This window comes from Rhea pennata, chromosome 3, assembly GCF_028389875.1.
Source record: "Rhea pennata isolate bPtePen1 chromosome 3, bPtePen1.pri, whole genome shotgun sequence".
Classification (NCBI taxonomy): domain Eukaryota; kingdom Metazoa; phylum Chordata; class Aves; order Rheiformes; family Rheidae; genus Rhea; species Rhea pennata.
In genome coordinates this window covers 65,670,982-65,686,300 of record NC_084665.1, presented here as the reverse complement: position 1 = coordinate 65,686,300, position 15,319 = coordinate 65,670,982, and the positions used below count along the sequence as shown (strand labels likewise).

Here is a 15,319-nt window from a genome sequence, read left to right as displayed (position 1 = left end):
AAGGGCAGTGAATATTGTTGCATATTCTCTGCAGGGATTTTCCTCCAAACTCAGTATGTAAGCAGGCAAAGAGACAACAGGTTTAGATTACATATTAAATTGTCCCTCACAAGTAACATCAGAAGAAATCTCATATCTTATGGGAGTCTGTCAGCAAATAGAGATATTCTTACAGTTCAGGTGATTGCATTTATTAGGCTCTTCGCAATTGGAAAATTTGCTGATTCTAAACTCAAATCTCCGAATCTCCTACAGAAAAATTCTTAGGGGCCTCAAATCAAATGTATTTTTTACATTTTCCCTCCAGTTCCTTCCATTCAAAATCACTCAAAATAATTGAAAAACAAATATTTACTCTCATTTATATATTTTTGCCCTATAAATTGAAAATATACACACACACACTATAGATCTTTCATTGTTTATTGGCTTCACCAGAAAATTATTAGTGGAGTATCAACCTGCCCTTTCTTATTCCAGGGCCCTCCCCCAGAACTCCCAAGGGAACATACCCTACAGAAAAAAAAGAAAAAAAAAGAAAAAAAAAAGGGAAAAAAAAACCCCACACACTTACCAGAAGTGGTAGGAGAATAAATTTTCTAAACTCCTCCAGTGACAAGAAGGTGCAACATTTCACAAGATTCTTCCATCAAAACAACGCAAAAATCACTTTCCTCAGCTTTTTCTTCCTCCCCCGTATTGCTATCATATCTCTAAGACTTCTTTCAGCACTGAGTAATTCTGTTAGGGACTTTCATGTAAACAAAGTTTGTAGGAAAACAGGGCATGTATTCTAGGTGGACATGGATAATCTTAGAGAACCTTAAGTGGCTTACAAGGTGGTGATAGAGATGTTTTAGCCAAAGAAAATAAGACGATAAAGCTTTGCTTCCATTAGCTCTGAAAGGGGGGGGGGGAGGAGAGAGAAACACTCCTCTGCAATAGATGTGTCTAATTTCTGCATCTACCTGCATCTAACTTCTATGACTTCTTAACATTGAAAACTGCTAGCTGTTACTAGATATCTCCCACAGTCTTTTCAAGGTATGCATGGATTGATGCCTCATCTAACTCACATTTGGAACTACACAAAGAATCTGTTTTGTTAGCATGTATAGCCTGAACATAGTTGAAAAATCATGGGTCCCCTCACTCAGTTTGTATCTTCTTTCTGAGGAAGAGGATCAGCTATACAAACTACCTTTCAGCAGCAGCCAGGAAACAAAAGACAATGGTGAGCTTTGATAGGACAGAAAAGACTAAGCTTGCTGAGCAGGGGACAAGATACTACATGTGAATTTCATAGGCAACAATGAGTGACACACGGAGGCAGCAATTCTTGAGTTAAGGCGCAGCATGTGGCAAATGCACACTTTGGAGATGGAGAGGAAAGGAAGGTAAAACTGTTCTGGACTAGGAGAACAAGGGAATGCGGTATAAAGCTTGATAGTTACTAACAATTAATTCAGGAAAAATCTTTATCTAGTAGACATGATTTGAAGCAGCCTAAGATAATGAACATTTAAGGTCCAAGTTTAGCCAAAGATTACTTGGAAAGAGTAAGATTTCCACATAAATGATTCTTTTTTAACAAAAAAGAAAAAAAATGTGCAAACAGTCTTTGGTTGCAGGGAGACAAGAAAGTATCTTATAGCCTTTACCGTAAGAATGCTTTCCACTGTCATCCTATCCTATGCAAATGGGTAAGTAAATAAAGACACACAGGATACACAAGGCATGTACAGTCCACAGTCCAACTGATAAGATTCTGATTTTGCACATCATGATCATTGGACAAAATAGTAAGCAAAAGCAGCTATTCTAAAATTTGTTAGGATTAACTGTTTACATGATACAATTATTTAACAATTTGTCAAATACTGTCTGCTCTTAAAATACAAAAAAAGAGTCTGCAAGACAAAATGCTATTACCATATGAACTTTCCTTTATAGCATGGTTATTTTATAAATTTATGAACTCTGAACAGAACAGACTTCACCCTGAGAGGCCACAGTGCAATTAATGTACATTTACTTATGGAATTTAGATTATGTTTGTCCTAGCAAGTCTTCCTCCAAGTTCTTTTTTTTCCTCAAAAAACAACTCTCTCATAATACAGGCATTTAATAGACAGCCTGCCATTGACTTAAAGGAAGACAAAATTTCATGAACATAAAAGGTTTTCTATGGACCCACAACAGATTAGAATACTGCTTGCACGTAGGTTATGGAGTTGCATTAGCAAACTGCAAAGAAAACTAAGGAAACTGTACCGCCCTAATGAACAAGCAGTATTGACTAACACTATTTATATACATACAGTAATACATAATACACTAACCAAAAGTTTACATTTCTTCATTATTTACACTGAAGTGTAGGCACAATACACACCTTAGCTACCACACCAACTATTATTTCTTTCATACACATTACTTCCTGCATTTCCCAGGTTTCAAAATACACTGTACTACAGTAATAAATCCCCTTTTCCAGTTGTGTGCTTTTCATAAAAGCATCACATTCACAAGTTTGGATGCTGGGAAACTACAGAAAAGAAAAGGTATTTTTATAAATCCTAGCTTCAGCAGCATAAGAGAAGCATATTCTGGAACAGATTACAGCAGTTTCATAAAGTGGACCTGCCACCTAAAAATATACAAACACACTATATATTTTCCTCAGAAGTCTGTACCAATTAAATATGAGCTTTCACTTTCCACGTTGATAGCTGCTTAACTTCATCAGTTCTTACGAGGCTAGATTTTGCACTGGGCTTCAGACCGCAACGTCCAACCTGGGGAATGGGGATGAAATTAAAAAAGTAACATTACTTCCAATACAACTGAAGAAAAAGATGTTTTCAATAAAGACAGAGTTTGGAGGAGTAGTTGTACTTCTCCTCTCAACCTGGCAAGAATAAAATGAGAAGCCTAAGTACATTTATTCTTTAAAACATCCAGTGGTACACAATTAAAAATAAGTTTGAATTTGCAATCAAGACTCTAATCAGAAAAGCCCATCTTTCTCCTATATCTATTGTTAAACAGGCTTGACTTAAGCAGTCTTTCTTTCAGGACATTATAATTCAGATTAACAGAAACTATTCCAGGATCTAGCTTTGTTTTTGTATTTAGAATCAGGTATATTGGTTATGCAATGCAGTAGTCAGCAGTATCCAAAATGCAAGACCGATTGTTTTAATACGTTTCCTACTTTTTCCTTTCTTGAAAAGTTGGAAGCACTTACTCAGATTGCACAAAACCTGTTGCTTCAGTATAATCTGTGTAAAATGTATGCTACATGTTGCATGTGAAATCCTTATAGCACTTGGACTTTTTTTTTTTTGAAAAATATTTCACAGCAGGAATACAAACATAATAGACTATAATTGAAAAATTAAGTACAATCAAGAAATTAGCTGTGAGTACAGCAGCAGCCTTCAAAGAACATTTGAATTCCTATGTTTTGCAATATTATTTCTATTAGGCTAAGAAACGCTGCCAAATACAGGATTCTTACTTCACTCTTAAGATAAAATTGCTAAGCAGAAAGAGACAGTCTAAGTTAGCATTACTTATTTCTATCCTTCCGACCTAATCAGTTCTGATGCTTGCAGAATTCTCTAGAAAACAACTAGCAGTACTACTAGACTGTTTAAATTAAAGCAGCTTGCACAGACTGCTCTACAGAAACCAGCACTCAGAATCACCTTAGTGTTATGGGGCTTTGCCTACGGCATTTTGCTTGTCCACAGCAAAGACTGTTTTTCAAGGGCTTAGCAAGAACATTCACAATCACACTTTAATTCTGGCCAAAGATATAAATTGTGCAGAAAAACAATGTAACCATAAAGAAAAATACTACACTCAGTGCTTTCATTTTGTTCTCTGAACGTATACTTGTTACTCAGACCTCTCTGTACATTCCTGACATCTTTATCTGTAAAAATAAAATTAGCATTACTAACTGGACACACAGTTTCTACACCTGGATACCTGTAGTTGCTGTCAAGTGCATTTCCAAAGTCCAGTCAATCATGAGCTGAATCTTTAAACTCAGTCCTTTAGTTTTACTATCACGGTGAATCTGAAATTTATTTACCAATCCAAATCCATCTATAATAAGTAGCCTTTTGAAATTCTCCTCCTTGATTATACTTGGGGACTGGAAGGGAAACCACATCTAAGCTGACAGTTTAAAGAACATTTTGGATAAGTTCTACACTTTCTGAAAACCCCTGCAACTACTGATACAAGTGGTAAGTCACTTCAAGAATATAAAAACACATTCTTGTATAAGAACATACCAGTGGGATCTCTGGACTAGAAAATGGGGAGCTATCAAAAGATTGATTTTCTTTATCCAGTGAATCATCTTCATCATCATTTTTATATGCAAATTTCTGCTTTAGTGCATGAGTTAATAGAGCAACTGGATCCCAATCCGAACTCCGTCTTTTGGGGGGTCTAGAAAGAGGGGTACCTCCAGGTGACCTACAAGAGCAAAGACAAAGATTATCTCCTGCTCTTAATCCTTTGCTGAGTAATCCAAAAAAATCAGCTTTTGTATGCATCCTATAAAGTTTGATTATAGATGTTGTTAATGTTATTTTACAGTAATTCACCAAACTAGATTAATAAAAGGAAACTCAACAACTTGTCCACCAGCTTCCTAGCCTAAAACCACAACTTAATGCTGTTCTGTAAAGAAAAACAGTATGAAATCAACAGAGTGCTTAACTTTATTGTTAATGCAAAAAGTACTATTTTAATAGCAGGTCTCTCTCATGAGTTACGTTAAAGCAAACTAGTGGGAGGTTCCTGCTGATATATCTCATATAGGGAGCTTGTACTCCAATTTAGAAACACTATTCTCAAAGTCAAGATCAAAAAAAACAGCAGGAAGAATGCAAAATCAAAACAGCACTTAAGTCCCCAAACTCTAACATAAATATGGAAATTAGTGACCAGATCAAGAAAATAATTAATAAAAAGAAATCTTTCCTAACCATTTAGTTATTTAAAAATGTAGACATGCTCACATTTGTGCTATTAAAGTGCTATTTACTGGCTTGATGATCATACCTAATATATACTGACAGCTGTGAGCTCATTGCAAAGTCTGCAAGTTACAGTACATTTCATTTAACATGAAAGCTGAAAGGACTGAGCCCACCCTTCATACAAAATCCAAACTGACAGGGCACTTACACAGTGTACAAGGTGGTGCTGAAGTGCTAGAAACTAGGATCTTCAGGCTCCAGACTTATGAGAACAGAGGTCTTCCCCTCACAGGGCACATTAAACTACCATCAAACTAGACTGCTGTCTGAAAGATTATAACAACTTCTATCACCATTATTCCTTCCAGCAATGCTATAAAAGGTTATGTTTATCCAGGAAAATGACTTAGGCTTAGCTAGGCTCAAGTACAGAAGGAACGATTACAGATCTAAATTCATTTTTAATTTAAGCTCTACGTTGGTAAGGCAGGTAGATATCAAGATCTAGAAAGCACTTCAGATGCATACTTGTCATTTCCCACTAAGTATATCCTTAGTCAGCATGATGGTCGTTAAAACTCTTGATTCCTACACATTTCACTTTCTTCATTCACCATATATGGCATTTAGAAGACTAGATGTGAAACCTATCCCTGGAGCCAAATATTTCCTAGTTTGGTACCATAATGTTTATCTACCCATTAAAAAGCCAAATATGCCTGAAAGACTAAATAAATCTAAAATGAACATGTAAAAAAAGTGACTTTTCTTTTCAAGAGTACCACAGCTCAGATTTTGTGTTAGAGAGACTAACAGCATCATATGCAGATGAAGCTCATACAAAGTACACTAAGGTAAACCCAGGTATTTACTTAATTTACTGGAAAGAGATGTCATCAAAAGCATACAGACATGCTTTAGAGATGTATAGAAATAACCTGCCCACACTCAGTGCAAATTAATTATTGTCAGGGCTAAAGCTCATAGGTAAGAAAATATTTAAATAAAAGTTTAAGTTTTCCACATTAAGAAATAACAGAAGCTCTTTAAGATTCAGTTGTCCTTGTTAATACATACATTCTTTGTCAACTCTGGAAGTTCAGAAGCTACATTTGAAAACAACTATCACATCTAGCATAGCAAACCAACACCAATGAGAAGAGACATTACACATACAGACATTAGTAAAAGCATTTTTGTAACCACACGTCAACCCTGCTTAAAAAAAAAAGAAAAATGCAGACCATTAGAAATATTTATAATCTAAAACCTGTCATCCACCAGCACTCCCAGATCTTTCTCTGCAGAGCTGCTCTCCAGCAGGTCAGCCCCCAGTTTGTACTGGTGCCTAGTTTTAAATGACTGATTCAGCATTTCTAAATGCAACTTAAACCACGTCACAAGTATCTTACATTTCAAGTTGTGAATTTAGAAGTTGTCAACCTAAGTTTGTCAGCACTAGCTATTTATTAAATGATGTTCTGCATTAGTATTTTCTGCTGCTGCTTATATGCAATAATACTTAAATAATCTTAGCTTCCATTAAATAAATAATTAAACCTACCTCTCAGTAGCTCTCAGTTGAACCTTGTTTAGGTCTTTCAAAACATCCATCATACTAGGAACATTCTTTGTCCTCTGGTGATCAGCACTATCAGTTGTAGTTGAACCACTCTTCCTTGCAGCACGACGTTGTTTTATAAGCTCAATTGCCGAATTACTAGCATCAACACCAGATAGTGCACCAGAGGGAAGTGGAGGAGGCGAGGGAATTACAAAGTGACTGTGAGAGATGGACAAGGGCGTAGAAGTCATTGCTGGCACTGGGTAAGATCCATCTGGCATGCTAAACGTTTTAAAGGTTTCTGGATGTAATTATAAAAGAAAAACAAAGATTTTATTTTTAATAGTCACTAGTACCTTAGTAACAAAAAAAGAAAAAAACCCTAAGCAAAGCCTAGGAACGCTCAGTTTTAAGTTGAGAGGTGCGTGGCCCTCTTCAACCTCTTTCTTATCCACCTCACATACTATAAGCACAGAAGAAATGATTGTTCATGGCTTTAAATACAATTTTGATATTTTAATTTCAAAGCCACAGACTCAGAACACAAAGTTACACATCTTAGGTGGCTTGTGAGATCAGAGGATTTTCTCCATTTGTATCTTCAGTCTGTGCACTGGACAAATCAAGAACACGCAGTGGCAAAGCCACCTGCAACCTGTCATTCTCAGTGGTCTGGGGGTTAGAATAACCCAGATTAACTAAAAATAACTACAAATCTAGTAAAACACACTATCAAACTGTATACAGAATACAATGGAGAACAGATCAAAGAGGAGCCAACAGAAATGGAGCACAGATGGTCTGAGCTAGTAAGTTCAGATGGCACAGTGACACACAAAATGTGTGTCACACCTTTCAAAAACCACAGTCCTGTTAGTTTGGAAGTAACACAATCAAGACTTAAAAACATTTAAGAGAAGTCACACAACATATGACAAGAAGACTTAACAGATTACTGGCTTTCTAGATGAACTCCAGTCTTTGATACTCTAGCAAAAACAAATGTTGCAAATAGATGTGCCTAGCAGCCACTAAAAACCAAACCTGACTTAGAATATTTTTTAGAGTATTTTTTCCCATTTTGGTAACTCATCAAAAACAGTACAAAAGCTAAAGGGGATAATTAATAGACCATGACTTTTAAAATATTAATTGGTAACGTATGGATAGTGTCATTATTAAGTTCCACCACAAATATGGTGATGAGCATAAAGACCACTTAGCATCAACTTCGTTTGATATGCACAAACAGGCCATAAAAACAAGGAAAGTGAAATTTTAAAAAGAAACAAAATACTATAAATTGTTTGTTCCACTTCAGTTAAAAAAAATTATAGGGGTCTATATCAGTATCAGACACTGCAAGCTGTAAATAGGAAATCTACAGCAAGAAAGGAATACTGGTTTGCTTCAAACCAAAGGGCTTACGTGATGGAATGTTTCCCAATGTCTGTGCAGCAACAATCGCAGCAATTTGGGCACGAAGAAAGGTTAACTCATCTTCAAGTGCAGAAATCTTCCGGAGTGCTTCTTGGTCAACATGACTGTCTTTTTGTGTACTGTTTTTTGGAACATTTGGTAAGGAAACTACAGATGGAGGTAAGTCATGGTGAACTGTACTTTCTTTTCTCCATAGTTCACTCCTAGAAAGGAACAAAGACAACTTAAAAGCTTCAGCCAGCAACAGAAACAGCTGAAGTCTAATGAAGATATTAAATGCTTGGACTCTGGCAATAATTATTCAGTGTTTGTTCAAAAAGTTAACATGATTCATTCAGCAAGATATCAAACTTGCTTACTATTAAAAAAAAAACACATGTAAACTTCATACTTCAACTACACTACCCTCAAAAACATATTTTTAAGTCTCTTTCAAGTAAGATACAAATCCTCAAATATCCATCGTTAAAAAAAAATTTCTCAGGGACAGATTATATATCTATTTCATAAGGTCATAATGTACAATTGAGTTGTTGCTATTCAATAACCATTGAATTGACAGCATAAAAGCATGTCCCTCCTGAAGTGGTAAGTACAAATTCAGGAAGAGTCAGATAAAGATCTGATTAGGCTTCACACATTTGAATCATTCATTAACCTCTGCAAGACGAGCACTAAGCAGCTAAGAAGTTATATCCTTTCAGAAAATACATTGGAGAATAATTGTAAAATATGCTTTCCATTTTTTATATATAGTTACAGAATATGAACCATATATTCTAATAAGCATGTACAAACAAAGATCACATTAGAAAACTGGGCTCAGATTTCAGATTAATTCTAAAAATTGCTTCAACCGTGTGGCTGCAGAAATATCCTTGAAGCATAAAATGGGCACGAACCCAAGAAACTATCAGCATGAGATTAAGAAATGATCAAATAAATTAAAACTTGATCAACTTAAAATAAATAAATAATGGAAATTTAAAGTTAAAAAAAAAAAAGTCTTTTTTCCATTCCATTCATCATCACTTTATTCTAAGCCATACCTGCAGCATTGTTCTCTGACTTACCCAAACCCCTTGTTTTTCACACTGGTTCAGAAGGAAAAGACATGGATTACAGTATTGTCTTGAAAGACAGACAGACAGACAGACAAGAAAAAGAAAGAAAAGAAAAAGAAAGAAAGAAAAGACAGAAATCCAAAGAGCCAGCAGAGAAGGAAATAACGGAAACAATAGAAAAATTAATTTCCATTAACCTACATGGAAGATGTAGATCCAAGTGACTAAAGTGCACAGTCAAGACAAAACAAGTCACAACAGTTTCTTTTAACAATGTTCTACTTTTTTAGTTTTTTGCACTTGCTGCAAAAAACTTCAATAATTCAACAGTAAATCTAGCCATCATAGGAAACATAATTGGTAATACACCTTCTCTAATAAAAAGCATCACTCAAAATTTATCTGTTGCTTGTAGCTTCATTACAGCAAGCAGCACAAAGATCAAAGGTAAACACATGTCAATAAAAACTAAAATTAAGATTGCTCAATATAGATTTAGTATGGGACTATATAAGTGTCCAAATTTTCATTTTTTGTTCTTCTGGCTCTCTGATTCACCACCTGATTTTGAAAAGTTCCTTTAGAGGAATAGTAAACCAACTTTCTATTTCTTTCTTTTCTAGTAAGGGGAAGAAAAGGCCTTGTATACTCTCTGTGACTAGAAATTTCGGGGTAATTTGTCATTTCACAATACTTGCCATATTTTATCAGATTAAAAATATTTCCCTTTAGCACTCTGTAAAAGCTAAAACAAATTACATAGACTAAAAGACCACATTCAAGGTAAAATGTTAAAAGTGAAATCATTTTTCTTTCCATTAGTCAACCTCCAAGGTTTACACATTCAGCATTGTAGGAATTCAAGTTAAAAGGAGACATGTATGAATTTTTCTTTTTGCTTTCCCCTTTGTAACATTTATCAGAATGTTTGTAAACTAAAAAGATATAGATAGGAAAAATCTTATAGTATGCCATAAAAAAAATAGGTTTCCCTTAAACTCTCTCTCTCACAAAATATTTTGAGAGTGAAAACACAAATTAAGACATCAGTAACACACCTGACATGCTACTGGAAAGAGGAAAGAAGAGACTCAAGTTCAGAAATCTTTCCAATAAGAACATTCCACACAGTAAGAACTTCCAGATAAGCAGAAATTCCTGAAAACCAGAGAAAACTTCAAGTTTGTTTTGCTGGAACCCACAAAGGGCAACAGAAAATCAAAAGATGAGAGACATGAAGTTGTCCTTTAAATGCACGTATTCTGCTTTTACTTGCCTAAATCTAGTAAATGCTTGTCCCTCCTCACTTGCCACCCACAGGACATCACCAAGTGAGGGAACTACAGGATTTGGAGCTGCGCTTTGTTCATCATAATCCAATGGACTTGGGTCTTGAACAAGCTAAAAACAAACAAAATACAAGAAAAAACAGATTCAGAACACACTAAAAATTCGCCTGAGCAACAACAACAAAAAAAATTATGAAGTGCTGTAAGCAAGTTAAAAATAATGACCAGAAGAGATTTAACATACTAGTTACATAAGCTAAAAACAGCAGGATAGCAATCACTACATTAAGGAATTAGAGACTTTAAAGAGTTGAAGAGTGTGTATAACAATAACTTACTTACTTGAAAATAAGGTCTTGGGCAAGGCTTTAAAGAAAGAATTGTGCCAAGTCTACGAACAACACTTCGAGTTGACCCATATTCCTTTCTTTGGCAAACAGATACAACCTAAAAGTTGGAACATCTTTTAATCCAAAAAGCCAAAAATCAAAGCCTTCAATTTTTACAATCAAAACTATTAAATAACCTTGTATTAAACATAATTAAATATAATGCAGTTAATACATCATTTCAATATTATTCTCAAGCTGATAACCCAAGAAGGCCTACACTGATTTTAGAAGACTCAGTTTCTGAAAGACAAACAAGATACAGCTTGCACTCAGTAAATTCTAGAGCATCGCATAGGCCAACAGTTTAGTAGCTAGTAGTATCTGAGATACCAGTAAAAAAGTGTGTGTCTGAGTGACCCATATGCAAGCATCTACAGCAATCTGGGGGAAAATTAACAAAGAAATAAAAGAAGTTTAACATACCTTGACCTGATACTTCCTTATGATGGCATACAGCTGCTGCAAATGCCTTCTTGGTAAGGCTGAAGGAAGGCACGTTCTGATTGTGCGACTTATATTGCTATTGAATCTATGAGCTTCCAGAAATATGGCCTGTCAACAAAACAAGATATACCTACAATGAAACCAGAAAACAACCATGACAGTTTAGTCAAACTAACAGTCCTAGACCCAGCTGAGCAGTCCCACAGAAGTAGAAGATTTTTTTCAGGACTGTGAGTTGCAGCAGTGCCTCACTATTAAGTCATCAGTAAAGAGCTGATCTTTGAAGTACAACATAACATTAGAGCTGACTAGCACTGCAGCAGTGAACCTCTTTCAATTTCACACACGATACCTTTCACAGTCAGTCTCCAAAAACAGAGGGTTAGTTTTTCCTTTAAAGTCATTAGGTAGCTTTTTTCCATGTAAAATGGTAAAACATTAACAGCTAAAAATCACTGAATTTCACGCTGCTCCGAGAAAAAGGAATTACTGCAGTGACTGTAGTAGAGCAGAGATGCTGCAAAATCCCACCTGCAGGCAACGCACGTGGCAAAGTTACCCCAATACAGTTTTCCCATGCAGAAAGGCTCCACTGCATGTCAGGTGCAAAACCCGGCCTCCTGCCAGCTTGTGGCGGCTCTGGGGTGACCCTGCCTCCCCTTAACAGCGACGGCTGCCAACCCGCCGCCCCGCGCCCGCAGGGTGCCCCGGCGCCGCACGCCAGCGGGAGGCTCACCTGGTGGGCCGGCCAGCCGAGGTACTCCAGCACCCGCCTGAGGAGATCCAGCAGCAGCGCCATGGCCGGCCGCGCGCGCTGCGGGACGGAAGGAGAGGTCACCAGCACCGCTCCCGGCACTTGCCGGGCCCACCAGGCGTGGACCCACACCAACCGCTACCGTTGGGCGGGTCGCCGGGGACGCCCCGCTCCCGGAGCCAGCCGCCCGCCCCTCCTCCCGCGAGCAGCAGCACAAAACCCACCCCACCAACGGCCACCTCCAACTGAATAAAACAGCCGCCGCGAGGCCGCCAGAGCGGCGTGGAGGGGCGGCAGCCAGCCAATCGGAAGCAGCGGAGGGGCGGGATCACGCCAATGGTAGGGAGCCGGGGCGGGCAGCAGAGCCAATAAGGGAGCGAGGGCGGGCGGTGCTCGCGGCGATGTCGGGAGGAGGCAGGTTTGAACACCGCGGCCGTTGAGCGCTCCGCGTGGTCTGCGCGCGGCGCGGCGGAAGGGGCGGCCGAGGAGCAGCGCTGGCAGCGTACGGCTGCTGCGGGCATCTGGGCGGCTCCTGCTGGGCCGGGCTCGGTGCCTGCTGGTGACCCCAGCCCCCCCGGTGCTGGAGCCCAGCCGCTCCGCGGGCACTCCCGTCACCCCTCCCCGACAGCAGCCCCCCCACCAGCGCCCGCAGCAGCGGCTCTGCCGCGCCCTGCTAGGTCGTTGTCTGTGATCAACACCAGGCAGTTACTGCCTGTCAGAGGCACCTCCACAGGGTGGAGAGATGGGCAGAGAGCAGGAGTGGGAACCTCAAAGCATTCAACAAAGGCAAGAATGCTGCTCCGAGGGAGGCATAACCCCCTACACCAGGACAGGCTGGGGGTTGGCTGACCGGCTGGAAAGCAGCCTGGCAGAGAAGGACCTGGGAGGGCTGGTGGACAACAAGGTGACCATCAGCCAGCAATGTGCCCTGTGGCCAAGAAGGCCAATGTTGTCCTGGGCTGCATTAGGAAGAGCATTGCCAGCAGGTGGAGGGAGATGATCCTGCCCCTCTACTCAGCCCTGGTGAGGCCACATCTCAAGTACTGTGTCCAGTGCTGGGCCCCACAATACAGGAGACACAGGGAGCTCCTGAAGCAAGTCAAGCAAGGGGCTACACAGATGATGAAGGGCCTGGAGCATGTCTCCTGTGAGGAGCAGCTTATCACTGTGTTTAAGTATCTGAAGGGAGTTTGAAAAAAGGATGGGGTAAGCCTCTTCTCAATGGTGCCAGTGACAGGACAACAGGCAATGGGCACAAACTGAAACAAAAATTTCCATCTAAATATGAGGAAAACCTTCTACTGTGAGGATGATAGAGCACTGGAACAGGTTGCCCAGAGAGGTGGTGACGTCTCCATCCCTGGAGATGACCATCTCAATAGAATCTTAGGCAGCCTGCTATAGGTGACCCTGCTAGAGCAGAGTGGTTGGCCTTGATCTCTAGAGGTTCCTTCCAACCTCTACCATTCCGTGATTCAACCTGAGACTTGACTGCTTCTTTCACTGGCAAAAATGAATCTATTCAGTTTGAACATGTTTTTCATCAAGCAGGATCTGGTTTTGGTTTGTTATAGAGAGGGGATTATATTTCAGCATGTAGCATAGAAAGCACGACCTGCACTCTGAATGTTATCGTGATCTCTCCAGTGATGCCCCAGAAACTTCAGCTTCCACATTTATACTATAGAACGAAAGCGATGCACAAAAAGCTGAGTAAAACTTGAACTTGCTTTGCATCTGTAACTTATGCCATTGAAGGAATGGAGTGTTTACTACTGTAGAAGTTTCATTATAATAGGACAACCTGCATACTTTTCCTCATTTGTTTCCTTGCATATTCATTTAAGATAGAGAAGAAAAATCTGAATGTATGCTTTCTGGTATGTAACCAGCAAAAATATTTCATCAAAAAACTAAAGATTAGGATGGGTAGCACTTTTAGCTTCACTTAGGACACTGAAGGTAATGTAGTTTTCTGTCTTTCTGTAGCCACAGCAATACAAGAATAGAGGTTTTGGCTGTGTTAAATCAACTACGGCATCTCTCTTCAGACTCAAAGAAGAAGGAAGCAATAGCTGAAGAATGTCTTTCTGACTTCATCCTATTTCTGGAACATCTAAGCAAGTTCTGTATTCAGCTCTTCAGGTAAGGAAGTGATACTTCTTGGTAAACTGTTAAAAGGATGTTACTATAATATAGCCTTCTTACACTTATTAAAGCTTTTAAACAATCCTTTCACTGAGAGAATACACTAAAGAGGCCTTTAAAGAAAAATGTACACACATACAATGTTAGTAGTAACTAGTTCATATGCTAGCACAGAGAACACTGCAAATATTCTATGTAAGAGAAAACAAACTTTAGCGCATGCAATAGAAGAGTACTTACCAACAAAATAAACTCATTAGGGCAGGAGAACGTGTTTGTAAACGTGTCTCCAAGATTACAAGTTTTAAGTTGGTAACTGGTATTACAAAAAGCTTACGCCATACATACAACTGTCATAACTGCACTGTTAAGACAGTCTGCTAATGGATTGGGGGCTAAATGGTCTGGCAGCTGCAGTCTAGAGGCTGCTCCAGAGGAGGGGAGAACCTCTAGCATGGATGCAGTATGCAGTAAGACCTATGTTACCTTGTAGCATCAGATTAACTATGTTTGTCCACTAGGTTTAATTATGTTGAAGGAAAGGAAGAAGTCTGTGGTCCTTTTCCCATCAGATTGCATTAATGGTGCAACAATGTTAAGGAGATAAATTTAAAAGATGATGTTTTAGGTCTCTTATCTGGTAAACTTCTGGCTAGCTCCGAGAACTAAAAAACAAGATAGCATCTGAGTTTCAACACACAAAATACCCTCAGTATCAACTACTTGATAGGATCTGATCAAAGTGAGTTCACTTCAAAATAAGTTTTGTTTTAGATATTATACTTGCTTTTAATGCAGTCTGTGTAATTTTTATCCTTCTTGCTTGTCAAGATTCCTGCTGTGTGGCTGAAGATAAATTATAAGTTGTCAAGAAAGCTGCTACCGAAACAAAGTAAGAGAGTGCTTGTGCTCAGACAGGAAACACTGGTATCTTTCTCCTCCAGATACATAGTTACATGCTATCTGCTCATACCTATGAATTCTTTCAAAGGGATCTAATTGTAGTGTTCCTAATAACACCGCAGTTTCAGTAAAACTGGCAGGAAAATTAGGATAGATCTGATGATTATTAGACATTCTTTATTCACGTTGATAGGTACATCTCAGTAGCAGTTCCTAAGCTACAGACAGTGTCCTAGCCTGCAACATTTATTTGCAATGCAATTGTTAACCATCTCTTCTTGTAGTTTTGATTGTTCATAACTTGTCATGTGGATT

The 15,319-nt window shown here is 38.7% G+C and overlaps 1 protein-coding gene across 1 annotated transcript; it reads right to left on the bottom strand.

Annotated features, from left to right (window-relative positions):
- Positions 1 to 2,699: 2,699 nt before the first annotated feature.
- Positions 2,700 to 11,998, bottom strand: MTFR2 (mitochondrial fission regulator 2). Its single transcript, XM_062570875.1, has 8 exons — positions 11,936 to 11,998; positions 11,179 to 11,307; positions 10,706 to 10,810; positions 10,351 to 10,475; positions 7,999 to 8,213; positions 6,571 to 6,871; positions 4,311 to 4,497; positions 2,700 to 2,798 (listed from the first exon to the last, which is right to left on the bottom strand). The coding sequence occupies exons 1-8, from the start codon at positions 11,996 to 11,998 to the stop codon at positions 2,700 to 2,702; spliced, it is 1,224 nt and encodes a 407-aa protein (XP_062426859.1).
- Between the last annotated feature and the right edge of the window lie 3,321 nt (positions 11,999 to 15,319).